Source organism: Tachypleus tridentatus, chromosome 3 (genome assembly GCF_004210375.1).
Source record: "Tachypleus tridentatus isolate NWPU-2018 chromosome 3, ASM421037v1, whole genome shotgun sequence".
NCBI lineage: Eukaryota > Metazoa > Arthropoda > Merostomata > Xiphosura > Limulidae > Tachypleus > Tachypleus tridentatus.
Window position 1 is genome coordinate 92,210,671 of NC_134827.1, and position 20,038 is coordinate 92,230,708.

The 20,038-nt window shown below is 34.1% G+C and overlaps 1 protein-coding gene across 3 annotated transcripts in view; it reads right to left on the reverse strand.

Annotated features, from left to right (window-relative positions):
- LOC143247473 (A disintegrin and metalloproteinase with thrombospondin motifs 9-like) overlaps positions 1-20,038 on the reverse strand; it is a 216,168-nt gene that overhangs the window by 109,494 nt on the left and 86,636 nt on the right. For all 3 annotated transcript variants that reach the window (XR_013026563.1, XM_076495683.1, XM_076495682.1), the window contains exons 4-9: positions 13,449-13,630; positions 12,767-12,850; positions 11,042-11,160; positions 10,220-10,260; positions 9,618-9,723; positions 4,672-4,824 (exon numbers count right to left, since the gene is read on the reverse strand). Coding sequence is in view for 2 of the 3 variants with exons in the window: in XM_076495683.1 (XP_076351798.1) it covers positions 4,672-4,824; positions 9,618-9,723; positions 10,220-10,260; positions 11,042-11,160; positions 12,767-12,850; positions 13,449-13,630 (685 nt within the window). In the remaining variant the exon portion in view is untranslated. The remainder of the gene's footprint in view (positions 1-4,671; positions 4,825-9,617; positions 9,724-10,219; positions 10,261-11,041; positions 11,161-12,766; positions 12,851-13,448; positions 13,631-20,038) is intronic.

Consider the following 20,038-nt stretch of genomic DNA (forward strand, 5'->3'; position numbering starts at 1 on the left):
AATCAATACAGACTTTGCGAATAATTTATGAAGGTTTTCGAGAAAGAGATAATTGGACTAAAATTTCTCTTTAGTGCAAACACAATTAAGCTGGACACGTTACGCACAAATGAAAATATTTTTTATCTGACAATAAAAAGAAAACAAGCGAGTGTGCGATTTTCTTCTTCTTCATTCTCTGAGGAAGAAATGTTGTGGAACCAAATAAGACTTCAAAAACAAAAAACGATCCAGGTATTTTCTGTAGATCGACCACTACAGAATTGAACCAAGCAAGTCTGCTCGGATCTGGAATGTAAACTCACTTTCTTTATTCAGTGGATGGCATCTTTTTGTGTTCTTTGTTCTCTGACAGCATTGGTCAGATGTCACTTTTAGTCAACGTCATAACAGACCAGGAAAATATGTTTTAGTACTAACTCTTTCGCCCTAGATGCTGCATCTACTACTAAAATATATTTACAGGCAGAGAAAACTTCACTTGCTAAAAGGAACAAAGAAGGAAATTAACTAGTGCAAAGTAGTATTAATTTTCTATATCACATGTTGCCGCCATGACAGGGTGAAAATTAAATAATCGAAATATTTGAATATTTCTGTATCATTAAAAAAGGTATAAAACGCGTGATATACCTTATTGCGAGAAGAATAAATCCACTGTACTCTTTAAATAAAAGTCCAAAGGCACAGCTTATGAGTGGATTGTTTATTTTTGTTTAATTTTAGTACAACGTTTAGGCCACTCGTATAGCCATCAGCAGGTAACTGTCCTCTATTAACACAACTCTACACCCTTCCACACACTGGTTAAGATACATCATCGACCGACGACGTATTTTGTAAATATGAAGACAACGATCATTGGGCATTTCTACATCACGTGAACATCATTCACTCTAACATAGATTATACTCATGCAAAATAGAATGAAAACGAGGTTTTAAATTACATGTAAATAACAAGAGAAAGAAACTTCACCGTTTCTAACAAGAATACCTTTCATAAATTTCAGGTCACTCCACTCAACAAAAAACTTATATTATTATGCAGTTACAACAGTGGCAGTAATGTTCAACGAGAAATGGAACCAATGTCACTACACTTATTACCCATGTCTCGTCCCTAAACATATTGTCACTAAAACGTGGAGTAAATATAAAAACAAACCCAATAACAAAAAAGAACGGGAACATAACATACACTACATGAAGAGAACAATTGCACACATTTAGACACATTAGCAGGTGTCTTACCTTATCATGACTATATAGCTGGAAATATCAAACGTTTGAAAACGTATAAAAATAAAAATAACATTATTGTTTATATTGTATTTCACAACCGGATACTGAAATCAAAGGTAATCTAAGGAAGGTTTATTCTAACGGCTTCCATGGCCGACACTGACAGGGAATTAGGGCACTCAACTCGCAATCTCAGGATCGCGGATTCGAATACCCGTCATCCCAAACATGCTTGTCGTATCAGCTGTGAGAGCGTTATCACCTGACAGTAAGTCCCACTATTCGTTGACAAAAGAGTCGTTCAAGCATTGGCGGAGGTTGGTGATAACTAGCTGCCTTCCCTCTAGTCTTACATTGCTGAACTGGGAACGGCTAGTGCAGATAGCCCTCGTGTAGCTTTGCGCGATATTCCAAAAACAAACATCTTCAACGATGGAAGAATCTATAAGTATCAATGTTACGACACATCATAAGTGTTAGAATCGAATAATATTTTGTTTTTGTTTAATTTTTAATTTTGCGCAAAGCTACTCAAGGGCTATCTGTGCTAGCAGTCCCTAATTTAGCAATATAAGACTAGAGGGAAGCCAGCTAGTTATCATCACCCACCGCGAACTCTTGGGCTACTTACCAACGAATAGTGGGATTGACCGTCACATTATAAAGCCCCCACGGCTGAAAGGGCGATCATGTTTGGTGCGAAGGGGATTCAAACCCGCGACCCTCAAATTACGAGTCAAACGTCTTAACCCATCTGATCATGCCAGGCTCGAAGAATATAACAATCCCCCCCTCATACATTCACGAACAGAGTACAATGAATCAACATCTAATTAACTAACTTATTATGCAACAAAAACAATATTAATAGAAGAAAAATAATAGAGTGTTAATTATTCGTTTACAGCCAGAATGATTCGTCTCCAATGTTTTTTTTACCAGTTTATATGTAACATCTGCCATCACTGCTAGATAGCAGAAACTAAAAAAACCTACACTCGAACATAGGAGAACATATTTACGCTCTTTATTAACAACAATACGAAAAAATCACAATTGCAGACCATTTTCAACTAGTTTGTTTGTTTTTTGGAATTTCGTGGAAAGCTACACAAGGTCTATCTGCACTAGCCGTCCCTAATTTATCAGCCTAAGACTATAGAGAAGGCAAGTGTCATTACCACCCACAGCCAATACTTGGGTTACCCTTTTACCAACAAATAGTGGGATTGACTATCATATGATAACACCTCTACGTCTAAAAGGGCAAAACATGTTTGTTGTGACGGGATTCGAACCCGCGACCCTCAGATTACGAGTCGAGCGCCCTAACCACCTGGCCATGCCGAGTCATTTTTAACTAATCATGAACAAATAACATCTGACTTGTAAACACCATTTTCCATACAAATCCTTACTAAAGACACCAAGTAAAGTGACAGAAAATTAATAAAAGCTCTTCTCATGCAAGAACTATGACCCCAGGAGAAGGGATGACACTGTAATTTTTTAATTAATTCAATTTTTTAATCTAATTTTCACTCTGTAACCTTAACAGAACGTTCGTTACTAGAGGTCGCACGCCATACAAGTTCACGTTACAGACTGGAATATCATACAATAATGAAACACTTGCTTATATGTAAGATACTGAAAACTCTTCTTTATTATGTGATGTGCAAACCCTGACTTTGCGAAATGATTTTATCTTGTGTGCATGTAGTTTTGCAGTAGGGGTCACGATTTAACCGTTTCGCTTTCGCTTCCCGTCACGGAAAACTATTTTTCACTGTTCGAATGTACAGAAAAGAAATTGGGCAGCTGAATTTGCTGCGTATAGTGGAGCAAAACAAAGGTGAAGAGGTCACATACATATTTAACGCTTACGAAGTTATAAAGTGATGAATAGCGTTATAAACAGTTCTGTATTAAGGAGTTATAGTGTTGAATAGCGTTATAAACAGTTCTGTATTAAGGAGTTATAAAGTGATGAATAGCGTCAGAAATAGTTCTGTATTAAGGAGTTATAAAGTGATGAATAGCGTCAGAAATAGTTCTGTATTATCAGCGTTTCAAGTATCTACCGAGTATTCAAGTAAAGAGCTGTCATATGTGACCAGAAATTGATAACAATTTATTAAAATGTTCTCGAAGAAGTGTGTTTGTTTACAAACACGCAGGGTGTAGATATGACGTTCTGAATACGTCACACGCCAATCTAATGCACTGGCGCCACGGCTAGTAATTTATGATTCAACAATTTGTATCTTTGTACTGTTAGTTTTGGTTTGTGTTGTAGTGCATATAGGTGTAAAGAAGACATTTTAAAACTAGAAATAAATGATCTTATAACTCCAAAATATTTTTTTTATTTAATTAAACCAGCAATGAAACTAACAGAATGACGAATTAAAAGTGAACATTGGTTTGATTTTTGAATAGAATAGTATAGAATGCTAGTTACCTCTAAAATCCAGGAGCTATTACGGCATTTGTAAGCTTTTAAGATCCATGGTGTCTCCATTTTTCAATATAATAATTTTTGTCTGTAACTGTTCTTCCTAATTCATTATAATATTCCAAGCTGCAATTCCAAATCACATTAGTTTACAACGATTTTTCAAAGTTAGATAATCGAAAACATTTTTTTATTTTAGGCATCATTTTGTAGGCAAACCAATCTCTTTGTAGGGATTTTTCCAAATCATACATCACTGTTCTAATTATTAAATGGAACGCATTCTAGGATTTTACCAGATGCCAATTTTGCTTGGATGTGCAATGTAAAAGCTTATTTTTTCCATTTAGCAATTATACAAGTTTGCCAAATCTTTTAACGCCACACCAGGATATAGTGATTTTATTTTGTTCATCACATTGAACCTTTATTTATACAGGTTTTTAAATAGCGTGTAACATTGCTGCTACTATACTTTTCTTCAGCAGGCATTTTAAGTTACTAAAAAGGTACACGAATGAAACTCACAATTCAATTAACCATTTGTCAGTGCGTTAGACCTATTTTGGGAAGTTACATTGTTCATCGAGAACCATCAACACAAGAAAAGAGAAAAACATGACTACAGGCTTGTTACCGTGATGACCTGTAAATCACACGTATGAGAGGCTTTTATTTAATACAATCAGCTTACATTTATGAACGTTTCGAATACTATATAGCAGCGGCGTTATTAATTTGTTCGTTTTTATAATTATTTGTCCTGTACAGTTTTGCTCAAAAGTGCCTCTGTGTGTAGCTGCAGTAAAAGATATTCCGAGTGGTAATTTATCAATCAAGAAATTAAAATATTAATGTAGAAAAATATAAAAAAACATCAATACATTTGAAGCATTTTCTTCTGATTTATTATCAATCTCAACACTGTGGGAGTAAACATTAAAATTGTATCAAAAATTAATAACTTACTCCAAAAATTCTGTGAGGTACCATCGGCTACAGCCTGACCATCCCCAAGGATCTCTGGAGTAATCCAAAACACGACTCATCAAATGGTTACCGTCATTTTGGTCATCTCTGTGGTTTTTACATTTGTAATGGTCATCATGCGGCATTCCTAACCTAGAAGAAAATATTTCGTTGAACGAAGTTCTGATGAAGTACACTAGAAATCAAAATCACGCTCTGAACTTTAACATTAAAGAAAAATAAAACGTTAAAAAACAGACTGAAAACTTAATTTTGGAAACTAAATATGGTAAGTAACATTCATGTAACATAGTTGTGGTAATAATCTCTTCATTCTACAAATTTGTTACTGAAGTGCCTTTATAACACTGTGAAATTTTACATCCTAATCGTCTGAATGTAAATTAAATACTGTCTTTTCAATGAATCTGTTAAACTAAATACTAACAAAGGAGGCAATATCTAGTAACTCCACTTTACAACAGTGTTTACGTTACTGTCTTAAAAAACTGGAAATACAACTGATAAAAGCATCTAAAATAGTTAGAAAACTGAAGTGAAAAGTCTTAACGCTACTTCCAATGATTGAAAGAATGAAGAGATAAAGTCTGAATAGGCTAAGCTCCAACTGATATTTCTTCTCGTGGCAAGTGTGAGGTTTTGGAAAAAACGTGAACTTTGAAGCTAAACTACTATCGATCGTTAAGCATTTCTCGTGACTTTGTCGACAGTCTTTATGTATTAAATCTAGTAAATTAAAATCACCATCGCCAATGACAGTCGAACTTTAGGGGTAAAGCCACAGAAAAGACAGGACGAAAATGGTGCCATCGCTCACAGCCGTAACGACAGTAAAACGTGAACTATTGTGTTTGTTTGTTTGTTTGTTTTGAATTTCGCACAAAGCTACTCAAGGGCTTTTTGCGCTAACCGTCCCTAATTTAGCGGTGTAAGGCAGTAAGTCATCACCACCCACCGCCAACTCTTGGACTACTTTTTTATCAACAAATAGTGGGATTGACCGTAATATTATAACGCTCCCACGGCTAAAAAGGCGATCACGTTTGGTGTGACGGAGATTCGAACCCGCGACCCTCAGATTACGAGTCACGTGCCTTAACCATCTGACCATGCCGGGCTAAGGTTTACTGTGACTTGAATGTCACAAAACGCAAACGCAAAAACGCAAACTAACGTGGCAGGGGTTTAGTTTAGAGAGAGAGAAGTCAGAAGAAGAATTCTCTCTCCAACTGGGGTGTTCAGGAACGTTGTGGTTCCTCTTCGTCCCCTTTCGTGGAAGGTTCTTGAATTTAGCTGGTTTTATTTTAACTCTTTTTTTGGGAGAAGGAGTGAAGTTGGTCATAATTAATATTATTCATGAACGAGGCAAAGGTAGCACCGGAGAAAACAGCCAGATCCCGTCCCGAAAGGCAGATGTCATAGTAAATGTGAAAATAAACGACCCGATTCAGGGCATGGCAATAAAGTTGCCTAGACTGGGATCTGAAGATCCAATGCCTAAGTTTTTGCTGTGAGAGGAAACGGGAGCGCCCCGAGAAAAACTCACTTTCACAGGACAGGCGCCGAAAGTTTAAGGCCCGAGACCTGAATAAGAAAATACATAGTATTTACGTGAGTTTTGCCCTTTAAGTACTCTGTTGTGTGTGATTCCTGAAACATGTTGTATAGTGAAATTAATTTGGTTGGTGCACTCGTTAATTTATAGAGTGATGCCGTTAGTTTGTTTCTATTTTCTGCTTTTAAATAATATTTGTGTGATATTTCCGTTAGTCTATTTCTTAGTGTTGGTAAGTTACTGATTTGATGTATATAATTTACTGGCGTGAATGACGGTAGACTGAATGCAGATCTTAGTATTCTCTTCTGATGAACTTGGATTTTCGGGAGTGTGTTGTTTGACATATTGTATGTTACTTGACATCCATACTCTATTAGTGGACGGATGTAAGCCTTGTATATTTGGATAATGGTGTTTGGTGAACATTTTGAGTGTTTGCTGGTTAGAGTCATTAAGTGTGAAATGCGTTTTCTAATTGATGAGTGTATGCTGTTAACATGTTTTTCCATGTTAGTTTTGTGTCGAAAGTGATGCCAAGGAAAGTGATGTTTTTGCTCATGTTAATGGGCGTGTTTCCGAGTAATAATTTTACTTTTCCAGATTTTTTCTTTGTTTTTTTAGTTTCCTGTAGAAGGTGGTTGCTTGCGTTTTGGTTGGATTTAAAACTACTCTCCACTTGTTACTCCAGGTTGAGACGTTGTTAAGTGATCCTTGCACGCGAGACATGGCCATTACTAGGTTTCTGGAGGTGCTCCAGATAGCGATGTCGTCTGCGTATTGTGAATTATGCGTGTATGTTAAATTGGGGAACGGTATGTCGCTTACAAAATAATATATAGTAGTGGAAAAGGACTGATCCTTGGGGCACTCCTGCAGTTATATTGAATGATTTAGATATAGTTTTATTGACTTTTACTTGTGCTGTTCTATCAGTGTCACAAAGGTCGTATACTAGTGCTTTTACTAAGTTGCAGCGTTTTCCCATTTGACACGATTTGTTGATCAATAAAAGTTTGTCCTTGAAAATACATATGTTTATTTAACTCTCTATTTAATAACGGCTCACCACTTATAGGAAACAGTATTTAAAATATTGTTTGACTCCTATACATAATTGTTTTTATTTCACCCCATACAACACCTTTCTTGTAAGGCAGTACTAAAACAAGATTAAGTTGAGATTACTGGGCTAACAATTTTACTGATATATCTCTCGATATGGAGCTTTTAAGCTGGTAAAACCCCTATACTCTTTTTTATGTTTTTCTTCTGTTCTAAAACAACGTTAGTAACATTTTGTATACATATAAACAGGGACGAAAACCGTAAGGATAGAAAACTAAACAATTGGTTTCTTAATTAATCAAAGAAATGTACAGTAGTTTGCTCTGTGAGAATGGTCCTCGCCAAATTATCGGATTGGATCTTTCACGCACCTTACTGCAGTTGGAAAGATTAAACGCTGTATGGACAAATAGTTCACAATGTCAAAGTTGAGTGGTTTAGGTGAGCTGTCATCAGTTAAACCAAGCCAAACAAGGTAAACAGATTGCCAACACTGAGTATTGACCCTCAGCTTTCTTCCTTCACCGTGATTAGGAAACTCCTTGATAATACACAGTCGATACGTGGATGTTGTTGTTCGCTTCGGGCGTTCGAAACGTGGATGTTGTTGTTCGCTTCGGGCGTTCATTTACATCGTTACAGATAAACCTTCGCTAACGTTTTTTACGACATACTTTTTTCAGTCGCGTATATTTCGTTGTTGTCACATTCTACTGCATTAACAACATTCAGAGAATTTTGAGATCTTATATTTGCAGATCACCTTCGAAATTGACACTTCTGACATTTGTCACGGAGTTAGAAACGATTTGTTGACACATTTTTAAAGAAAAGCAGAGTGTTCTCAGTAAACCCGTATTAGAACAATTGGTATCCAGAACTAGTTATCAGTGAAGTCTTGCTCTCACTAACCATAAATAAATCACTGTATCTTTGTATTTCTGTACATCAGGATTGTCCCTCACCATTGAATTTGTCATAAAAAATGAAATATCTTAACAAAATTGCAGGAAATAAGAAAATCCCGGATTTACTTGGCTGAGATCAGTTTAGCGAATGAGCTCTGGTTAAATCAGATATCGCTTGTTAAATTGGCAGTATAATTGGAAAGACAAATAAGATTTTTAGTCCTACTTGCCATCATTAAAATTGCTTTAGATATCGCTTAATGTAAAGGTGTAGCGAATCTGTCATTATAAAAGAACTGACCTACAATGACAACTGATATTCTAATTAGGTTGTTTTATTAAGCATGCTACTGATTGTTAGTAAATAATAATAAAAATAGTACGACATGTGAAATCAGTAAAACATAATAAGGATTTAGTACTCATGTTCCTCAGTTGTATAGTCAGAAAGACAGAAACTTGAAGCAGTTTGAGCAAGTATGTAACATGATACTGTCACTACGCGAACACAACTTGAGAGTTCATCGTAACTATAAACCTATATAGCCTTAAATTCTCTCTCTAGGAGAGAGTACAAAGATGAACATTTATGCAAATTCTACACAAGATACGCAAAATCTGTACTTGATACTAAAATATATTATTTGTGAAGGAATTAGAAGTGCAAAAGCTTTTGAATTCATATTCCTGCACGCCAAGAACTAGGCCGCCAGAGTAAAAATATCAATTAAAAGCACAAATCATCTATGTGAAAATTATTTAGGTGCACAATTTGAAAAAAAAACAAACCCAAAAACTGTATAACTACAATGAGGAAAAAAAATTCCCAGAAAACGAGATAATTATTATTTCTAACGGATACTATGGTAATTAAACTCCCAAAAGGAATGATATGCACAAAATTTGCATTTACTTGAAGTAGAAAGGAGTTCACACTTGTACTTACCAGCTAAAGGTTAGGCGTAATTCGAATAAGAGGGAAAAGAAAGCTTCAAACACCCGAGAGTGTACAATTAAAAGTTTAGATCAAACATTTTTTTTGGAAAACTGAAAGTTAGGTCTGCTCTGTTCCGAACATAAACGTTTAAAGGATTTATTGCTAATAAGATTCATGGTGGATTAGTTTCAAACTTCTTTTCAGATCCAAAATTCTAAGTACACAAACACACACACATACATATATATATAATTTATAATATGGTATAATACTTAAATCAAATGTAAGTATAATAATACTAGTATAAGATTAAATTTTATGCTATTTAAAATTATTAGAAGAAACGTGTATTTTAGTACAAAATAAGTATTATTACGAGCTAGATATTTAGCTCGTAATTAATATTAGGTCTTCTGTTGCTTTGAGAAATATTGATTGAAATGCTGATATTACTTACATGTGTCCCAACTCATGTGCAATAGTAAAGGCTGCACCCAAACCGTTGTCCTGAACAATAGCGCAACTACTGTATGGATCACAAATCATTCCAGGATGAGCTAAGCCTAGAAGATCTTGAAATAAGTACAGCAACTTTTTCTTTTTTTTTTTTGCAAAAGGTCAATGAAAGTTGCACATAAAACTCGTAGAAACATTTAACAATAACACCACATTATTACCTTAACGTTTGCTGTTATATTATATACATTTTTCAAATAGAAACATTGATTCAAGTATTCTCCTCTCACAAAGTTTTCAAATTACATTTTTGTGAAAGTAACCGTATGAAGATCAGAAAGCTGGAATCCCAAACAGTTTAAGTTTTCTAATTACTAAAAAATATCTCAGTGAAAGATGTAATTAGATTCCATACGTGTTATGCTTTAAGCATTAAACGTTCGTTTACAAATATACTCTTCTCAAAGTAATTGTTAGTTCATTTATGTTACACTTTGTTTTACAACTTAAAGCTCGTGCCCTTTGCTTATAGTATTGTGTTAAACACATGCATTTATACTAAATGAGAAGAGCTGTAATTATTTGTCAGGAAATATATCTTACCTAATGTATCACAGGAATTTGAGGTTCGACACAAGTTCTCTCTGTGAAGAAAACAAAAGAATCAGTTCCTAAACTGAACACTGAGGCATTTAGAAACGAAAACCTTCACATAAACATGATAACAGAGTATTTGATTTATAAAAATTCTAGGTTTCAAGTGTCACGAACACTTTTTCAGGGGTTCCAAAACTAGGGGCTGTAGCAAATACACAGTACTGTTAAGGTACTCACTATCTGTATACTTATTAGGTGGTTAAAAGTGATACTTAGATGTGATTATTCTAAGAAATCCTGAACTGGATGGTTAGTTGAATATGCTTGCAGGATTTAAATAACTGAATAACAAATATTTCATGTTCATGCTGGGACTTTGATTAAAAAAAACATTACAACATGTAAATTTATCAGATATTTTATACAGGTGTATTATTAAAGAAGTAACTTCAAATATTGAAATTCACTGATTAAAATGAGGCGTTTAATTATGGTTTTTTTAAACTGTCTTAAAATCATAAGGGCGAATTGGCAATACAAAAAATAAAGCTGTATACAATAGTTGTTTTACGTCACAGTAAAGCCAATATGTAATCATGAAAACATATGCAGAAACTCACAATTACAAAAAGAAAAATAAATATTATTAAATTAAGATTGGTAATAAGATTATAGAAAATATACGTATTTATCAAATCGGACATTATACAAGTTTTGTTGTTAGTTTTCAAATACAAAGATCGTTGCGAAATTGTCTAATGTTTAATCGTTTTCATTTCTCTAACTAGAAATTTCTTCTTTTACAATAATAATGCCTATATATCTTACCTAGTGAGTAAAATTGCCGTGTCAAAATGGAGATTACTTTCTTGATGATCATTGCTGTGCTGCCATCTACAGAAGTTTTTAAGGGTTTTCGAAGCATATGGGAAAATAATATCTCGTGCCTAGTTACAAATAATAATGTCACTCTTTTTGAATTTTTAAAACGTTTTATCAGTATCATTAAATTTTATATTTTACCATAAACTGAATAGTAAGTTTTAAGAGCTAAAACAGAATATTTCTAATGTGAATTATTACTTTTTACAGCAGTTGGTTCGTCGAAAACTGCTAGTAGTGACTTAGATATATTTACATGTAAACACATATCAAATGCCTGAGCCCTAACACCTCAAATATGAATCGCACTCCTATGTGTCATTTGATGTCCCACCACTCATCATTAATTTTAACTTTCTTCATTAATAAATATTTTGGGAAAACAAGTGCCCTCTTGAATAAAAAGAGTATCAAACTTCGCAGTGATCAAGCTACAAAGAGAGGTGGTATAAATGGGTCATATTTTTAACTGTTTTAGGTTTGAAGATTTATTTACTACTCGATTTTACGGAAGAAATGTGCCAGTTTGAGGGCGCTGTAACCGCTCATCGAATTAACACAGAACAAAGTATTATGTACTTTTAGTTTATCACGTGGAGGAAGGTTATATTAATAAGGAATCAATTGTTTATTTGTTTGTTTTGAATTTCACGCAAAGCTACTCGAGGGCTATCTACGATATCCGTCCCTAATTTAGCAGTATAAGACTAGAAGGAAGACAGCTAGTCATTACCACCCACCACCAATTCTTGGGCTACTCTTTTACCAACGAATAGTGGGATTGATTGTAACATTATAATGCCCCCACGGCTGAAAGGGCGAGCGTGTTTGGTGCTACGGGAATCCGAACCCTAACGTATCAAATTTGTATGGTTAACCACACTTGTAGTTGTAATGTTTTACGTTCTCCCTCACTCATAGTGTAAAAATAATGTTAACTATATTGTATTAACACAATTATTTTTTTTGTTCTCGACGCACCAAACTTATCTCATTATAAGTACACATTCATTTTTCATAGTGTTATTAAAACAAAATTATTAGGTTTAAGAAAAATAATTTTTCAAACAAAAGAAATTTATTCTTAAATTAAATAACAAAATAACACAATGTGACACAAATTTTGTTTCTGGATAGTATGTGTTATTTCTCAATTGTTTATGTTGTAAAAGTACAGAAAATGACCATTATTCCCTTCAAACTTTGCTTTTGTGACCTAGATAATGAAATTTAGAAATTAACCTATTTTTTACGTAAAACGGAGAAATTTGCACATTTTCATTTACATAAGGTCTGAATAAAACATATGAATCAAGATTTACATATATTTATACTAAAGTTATAAAAAAATGAACAAAAATGTTTAGAAGTGAGTAGTTTTTCGAGATTGGCGACTGTAATGTAACTCACTTTCACGTATCACCCCCAAATATAGTCTCATATCATGTTTTCGTTATACGCTTCCAGGACACAAAAGCAAAGTTCGAAGAGAAAAATAAGTCTTTTCCATTTACTTTAGGCATAAGCAATTGGGAAATAACACTTTCTGCCCAGGAACAAGAAAAAGTAAAAATTTTTGTTACATTGTGTAATGTATAAGACATATTAGAATACTTCGTAAAGCAATGTTTCTGTTTTTTGTTTTTTTATTTTACTCTTAATTAAAAGTACCTCTTTTTCATCCATTACAATAAGTTTTACTATAACGATATTTAAGGCGTTACCAATACTTGGGTCCTTGTACATCAAAGATACCTAGCAAGGAGAGATAAATAAAACTATAGTAGTAACACAGAATTTAATACTTATACATTATTAATTAGAAAAATAGATTTGTGAGTTACAAATATTGCATTTTCTAAATAGAAATTACACTATTTCATAAACATGATTTGGGGTAATTTAGCTTTATCTCTCTCTGTATATATATATTGTATAGATATTGTGGTACCGTATAATGCATTGGAATGAACCCAGAAATCGAATATTAAAGCAGCACTTCGGTATTAATACTTTAGCACCCCCATTTTTACACATTTGTGTTAAATAGCAACTGTAAATTATATTGTTATACTAATTTTATAGGATACATTCCCCCAGACTTCCCTAGATTGTAGCTCCTTATACATTCAATAACTCATTGTAAAATCTGCATGTCTAGCCAAGCACCCATTACTTTGGAACTCCGTCCTATACCACTGGATAAAGGTAATAAAATATCAAAAAGAAACAATTAAATAAAATTTATGCTAAAACAGCTTAACGCTTCAATAGAGTAGCCATTAAATATTATGAAGATTTTTCTTTCGTTTTTTGATATTTCTATCTTAGATAAGTCTTGTTCGAAACTTACCGAAGCCATCAATGTTAGAACATAGGTGTGTAAGTTACTTCTGTGGAACTCCGCCATTTTGTAATCGACTGCAATCATTACTTTGACGTAACGAACTACTGAAACAGATCGTTTGTTACGCCAACTTTTGTCGAACTTGAGATGTGTTATTCCTCTTTTCATTTTTCGTCTGATAATTCTCTCTGAAAATATATTACATATTTTTGTGCACAAAATATATTCAGTAAACTAAAAAATACCCTAAATATAAAATCATATTTTTTTGTCAAAGTGACGTTCTAAAAGAGTGATGCTACAACATACATTTAACACCATTTTTATTCCAATCCCAACCAAATAAACACAAATACTACTTTTGAAGGTGTATTAGAAGGGGAGTGTAGCTACTCATGCACACCCAGAGAACAAGACTCACGTGATTTTTAAAAGTTCAATATCGTTCATGGATACTGTTTTGATGTTTCACAGGTGGATGAGAATAAATGTAAAGAGCGTATGTAAGGGTCATTGAGAAGGTCACTAACTGCCCAGGTTAATTTTAAGTAAGCTCTTCAGAGTGGATTATTTAATAAGCGATCACATCTCCAAGAAGAAATAAAATTTAAACGAAATGAAAATTTAGGGCAAACTTGAATGGTACTTACAGAATAGAACTACTTCTAAGGATTGTTTTACAGTATCAGTGATACAGATTCGTCCAATCTGCTGTTAACAGTTATTACACATAAGGGATACAAATTCATCCAATCTGCTGTTAACAGTTATTACACATAAGGGATATAAATTCGTCCATTCTGCTGTTAACAGTTATTCCACATCATGGATACAAATTCATCCAATCTGCTGTTAACAGTTATTACACGTAAGGGATATAAATTCATCCAATCTGCTGTTAACAGTTATTACACATAAGGGATATAAATTCATCCAATCTGCTGTTAACAGTTATTACACATAAGGGATATAAATTCGTCCAATCTGCTGTTAACAGTTATTACACATAAGGAATATAAGCTTTTTAATTCTTCTATCAACAGATATTCAAAACCAGAGCTACAAATGTATTCATTCCTTTTTTAACAAACATATAAAACCAGATATACAAATTTGTTCATTCTTCTATTGACAGATATTTGGCACCAAGGAAAAAAAAAACATGTTTACTGTTTGGTTATTTATTCAACACAAGGAATTTTAAAATATATTTATTATTTTATTAGTCTACAAATAGTGTTCAAAATCTTGGTAGACGGCACATGTAATTTAACATGTTAATCAATCCATTGTGGATTCCAAATTAGAAGCATGCAAAATAGAGTTTAAAATAAAGAATTTGTCTTCCATATGTAAATGCTCAGAAAGACTTTTGTTTAATACCAGAACTCGTTAGTTTATGTTGCGCGTGAGCTAAAACAGTCAGGTCAGAAAATCAAAGAGTTCAGGCATAGCCGCCCCTAGATTTGAGTTATTAACGGAAAGTAAAGAGGAAGTTAGCCAGCAGCACCCGCCGCCACAAGTTTTGAAACGAATAACGGGATTAATTTTCATTCCTTTGGCACGCCCACGGCTGGAGTAAGTAAGTATTCAGAGGAAACAGGTCTAGTTTCTTGATGACGAGAAATCCACTTCAAATAAAAATTGCATCTCAGAACGGCTGGTACGGGTATTAACACTTTTATCGAGAAGGAGAGAACAAGGTTTCGACCTTCCTAGGTCACCTTCACCTTAAGAAAGAGAGTTTGAATGTGACCGTTGACGGACACGTCTTAGGAACGAGAATGTAAACGGGTACGGGATTGTAGGGGGCGTTGCAGGCGGATGTTAAGGTGTTAATTAGTATAGGTGTTCCTTTATATTAGTTTAATTTTGGTTTTAGTTGCTGTATAAGCAGGGCTTTTATTTTGCGTTTGTTTATATTTGTTTCCCTACTTAATATCTGGATATTTTCTGTGGTTATGTTGTGTTTATTTGACTTGCAGTGTTCAAAAACGTGTGAAGGTGTTTTTTGTGTTCTTTGAATCTATTTTCCATTTTTCTGCTTGTTTCTCCAACATAGAAGTCTTGGCAGTTGTTGCATTGTATTTTATAAATTATGTTGGTGTTGTGTTTGTCAATGTAGTTTTTATATAGTATGGACTTTAGTTTTGTACCTGGTTTTTGAATAAAATTGGTGTTTACTGGAATGTTGTGTTTTGTTATAATTTTTTTTTCGCTGATGTCGGAAACATAAGGTATACAGCAGTGTAAGGTTTTGTAGTTTGTTATATCTTGGGATTTATTGTTGTTGTTTGTTGTTGGTCTAATAGCATTTCTTAAACTCGAAATGACTAGAACTGATACACAATTCAAAATAGAAATCCACAGAAAAATCACCCATACTGGATTATACATTCCTTGGGAATCAGCACATGAAACAAAACAAAAACTTAACATATTAAGAAACCAAATAAACACAGCCACAAATCTATGTTCACCTGGTAAAACTAACGATGAAATGAACAAAATAAACATTTCACCAACATCAACAAATTTCTTCAAAAAACCGTAGAAAAAATTATACGCACACACTTGGAACAACAACAAACAAACAACAATAAACCCCAAGATACAACAAACTATAATACCTTATACTGCTGCGTACCATACGTTCCCGACATCAGCCAAAAATTAGGCAATATTTGGAAAAAAACTTAAAACACAACGTTCCAGTAAACACTAAATTTATTCAAAAACCAGGTACGAAACTAAAGTCCATACAATGTAAAAACTACACTGACAAATACAACATCAATATAATTTATAAAATACAATGCAACAACTGCCAAGACTTATACAGCAACTAGATTACTAAAACGTTAATTAAACCAATATAAAGGAACACCTTTATACCTACACTAAGTAACAGCCTAACATCCTTCTGCAACGTCCCCTAGAATCCCGTACCCGTTTATACTCTCGTCCCTAAGACATGTGTCCGTCAGCTGTCACATTCAAACTCTCTCTTTCTTAACCTGAAGATGACCTAGGAAGGTCGAAACGTTGTTCTGTCCTTATCAATAGAGTAAATATCCATACCAGCCATTCTGAGACACATCTAGCTTCACTCAAATCACGTCCTCTCGTGACTCGTTTTGCCCCACTGAGTGCCCTGAGGCTGGTATTCAAAACACTACCCCATTTCTCAAAATCTTTTACTTGCAGCCCGACAAACGAACACCAGATCACGCCTGTCCTCGTATAAAGGACTAATAATAGCATATGAGGTTAAGTTCGTACTTTTTACGTTATACAACAGAAATGTAGAACTGGTTTTAGACACTGAATACATAACCGGACGTTTATCTTGTAATTTTGCATTCCACATTGATTTCACTAAATCCAGAATTTTTCAATACTTTAGCAATAACGATATCATAACGAATATATTATTGTTTTTTGTTATAAAACAGCAGTCCCCTAGCAGTCGTACAATACAAATACAACCCACATTAATTGGAGGGGCGGAAGCACACGAAGTCATTATTTATAGAATAGTGTTTCACGAAAGCTTAATGTCCAAAACAAATTATCTTTCAAGTCGGCAGATTTAAAGACTAACATTTCAGAGATAAAATTACCCTTTTCAGAACTCATTAAGTAAAAAAAAAAAAAAAAAAACACTATAAGAAACGTGGGAGGGAAGGATGGGGGGTGGCTCTAACAGCACAAATGAATGACATAAATTTAGCTTTTCGATGAACGTCTGCCTTAACTCAGTCACGTTTGTCTTTCACGGTAACTCCTAAATTTGTGACGGAGATCACTATTAATCAATGATAACATGTTTCTACCGAAGGAAGTTTCCTCAACTGAACAGTTAATGATGTCGATTAGACGACTAATAAAAAAATTATGTATTTGTATAAGAAGAAGGAAAAAAAAAACCATCAATTTACAACGCAACTGATAGTATACCTTGATAAATATCTGTCGTTCAAGTCGGTACATTCACAGCCGATTTGCACTAACCGAAGGAACAAATGGCCAAGAATCATAAAAAAAGCTCGTGTCTTGACGAAATAAAGATAAACCAAGATTAAACTAATAGGCAGTGTTGTTAACACGAAATTCAACCACGAAAAAAAAACAACAAAAAAAGCTTGGGATATTCATGCAAGCATACATATGAGCAAAATATTTTTAAGACAAAATTTTAGTTTACGTTACGCAAACGGTAAGGTAGCTGTTTTACCAACGTTTACCTTGTTGTTGTGTGTTCGTGCAAAGCTAAACAAGCGTTATATGTGTACAGCCGTTAGACTAGTGGAAAGTCAGCTAGCTAGTCAACAGCACTTATCACGTTGCTCTTTGTCTCATCGAATAATTGGATTCGACAGTCACTCTTATAGCGCATGCATGGCCTCAGAAACGTTCCTTCGACAACAGAAAGATAACACGAATATTAGGATTCACAGTTCAGGCACGCTAACCAATATGGTACTCTTAACCTCAGTACAAATTACCCACCAAGAATACATGGTAAAATGGCCAATTTAAAATGGCGTCAATCTATCTGTATCTCTGTAGTCCTGTGCGTTAGGAAATTCTATGACCAATCTACAGGTCGATCAAAACCTGTCGCCGAATACGCCGAAGTTAGTTTCAAAGTCAACCCCATTATTTGTTGGTAAAGAGTAGGCGGCTTGTGGTATTGATTAGATGCTTTCCCTCTAATCCACCGCTTCAAAATTGTGGATGGCTGGAGCAGTTAGCCCTCGAGTAGCTTTGGGCGAAAATAAACAACAGTATCTCTGTGTTTGTTTATATACACAATTGCAATAAAATACTACTTTAAATTTTAAAGACATTTCTCATTTGTAAACTATAATGCAATTTTCATTTGCAAAAGGCAAGTTTATACGACACGTTTTTCTCCACCTGTAAACCTATTTCTTTTGGCTCATCGTACGAATGTACGTTGATTGTTAATTTTCATTTTCATTGGAATTTACCTATCATGTAAATAAAACCAAGATCACGAAAGACGTCGCTTTTTGTGGGCTGTTAAGTAGTGTCGTCCGAGTAACTGTCAAATACAAATAAATAATAACAAGAAAAAATTTCTTCTAGGTCTTGCAATATCAAGAATGAATTGAACCTAAAGAATTTATCACTTAATAGTGATTGCTAATCTGGCTATTAAAATAAATATTGGACCGACATAATAATTATTTATTACCCCTTCAATTATGTATGTCATACGCTGCGAAATATATTTCTGGTGGGGATGTACCATCATTACAATATTACCCAAACCATTGGAAGTTGAAACAGCTAATTTCCATAATATTTTTTTATAATAACTCCATTTCCCGTTAAATGTGGTACTTCGCTGCACTATCAAAACTGAGGGGCTTAATGTTTACTACAAACAAACAAACGAACAAAAAGTTAAGGTTAATGTTAACACTGGGAAGACATTATTAATCATACTCATTACGTTAAGCCAGACGATAATTGATCACTGGTTCTCAGACCACATTCACCAAGAATTGCCGTGGTCGGTGTTGTGGTAAGATATTAAGTATTATTTTACGGCCTGAAATATTCTACCTCAACGAGGTTCTTTTGACGTTGACATTGTTGACGTCTTTCTCTACTTCATTCTTGTCCTTCTGTGCTTTTATTTTGACTTCGTCAATGTCCTTCTGCATTTCTTCAAACTTGTTGCTGTAATCTTTTTGTACGTCCCCAACAGCTTCGTCGATCTTGTCTTCAGGCATTTTCATTTTTAATTATACTTTAAATAATAACTTTCTTTTAATTTCTCTCTGAAATGTATGTTACAATATTCTAATTTTCAGCCTCATTCCTCCAGATTCCATCAACTAAATAAAGTAACTAATTTAGCAGTAAAAGAATAGAGGGAAGGCAACCAGTCATCATCACCCACTGACAAATTTTAGGCTGTTCTTTTACAAACGAATAGTGGGTCTGACGTCACATTATAACGCTTACATTGCTGAAAAGGTGAGCATGTTTGGTGGGACGGGGATTCGAACACGCAACTCTCAGATTGAGAGTTGAGTGCCCTAGCCAACTAGCTACACTGAGCCAGGTAAAATCAAAACAGGGAATTGTAGTAAATGTTTACAGTATCTTGTTTACTTATTCTTTACAATCTCTATTTGCAGATTTTTTATATTTATCTTCTTTGCTCGCTTTTTATGCTTAAGTATGGGAAAAAATTACTTGATACAGTTGCTACTTTATAGATTGTAATAATAAGCATATCTAGTAGCTAGCTGATTCGACTCATGATAATTTACTATAGCTATTGACTATTTGATCACATTAGTTCGAGATGGAAAACGTGAAGCTGGAACTAAAGAACGTCAAGAAAATTGTTTGAGAATATAATGACCATTTATAGTCTCTAAGCAACTAAATTCTTTATATCTATTGCACATAAGTAGATAAATGTCAGCCAAAATTAAGATACAACTCCCACTAAGCGCGTGGGAGTAGAAAAGCAGCCTTTTCAAATGAAACATATCCATCAAAAACATCACCTTAAATAAACCTTTGTTTTTTTTTAAAAATCTATGAGT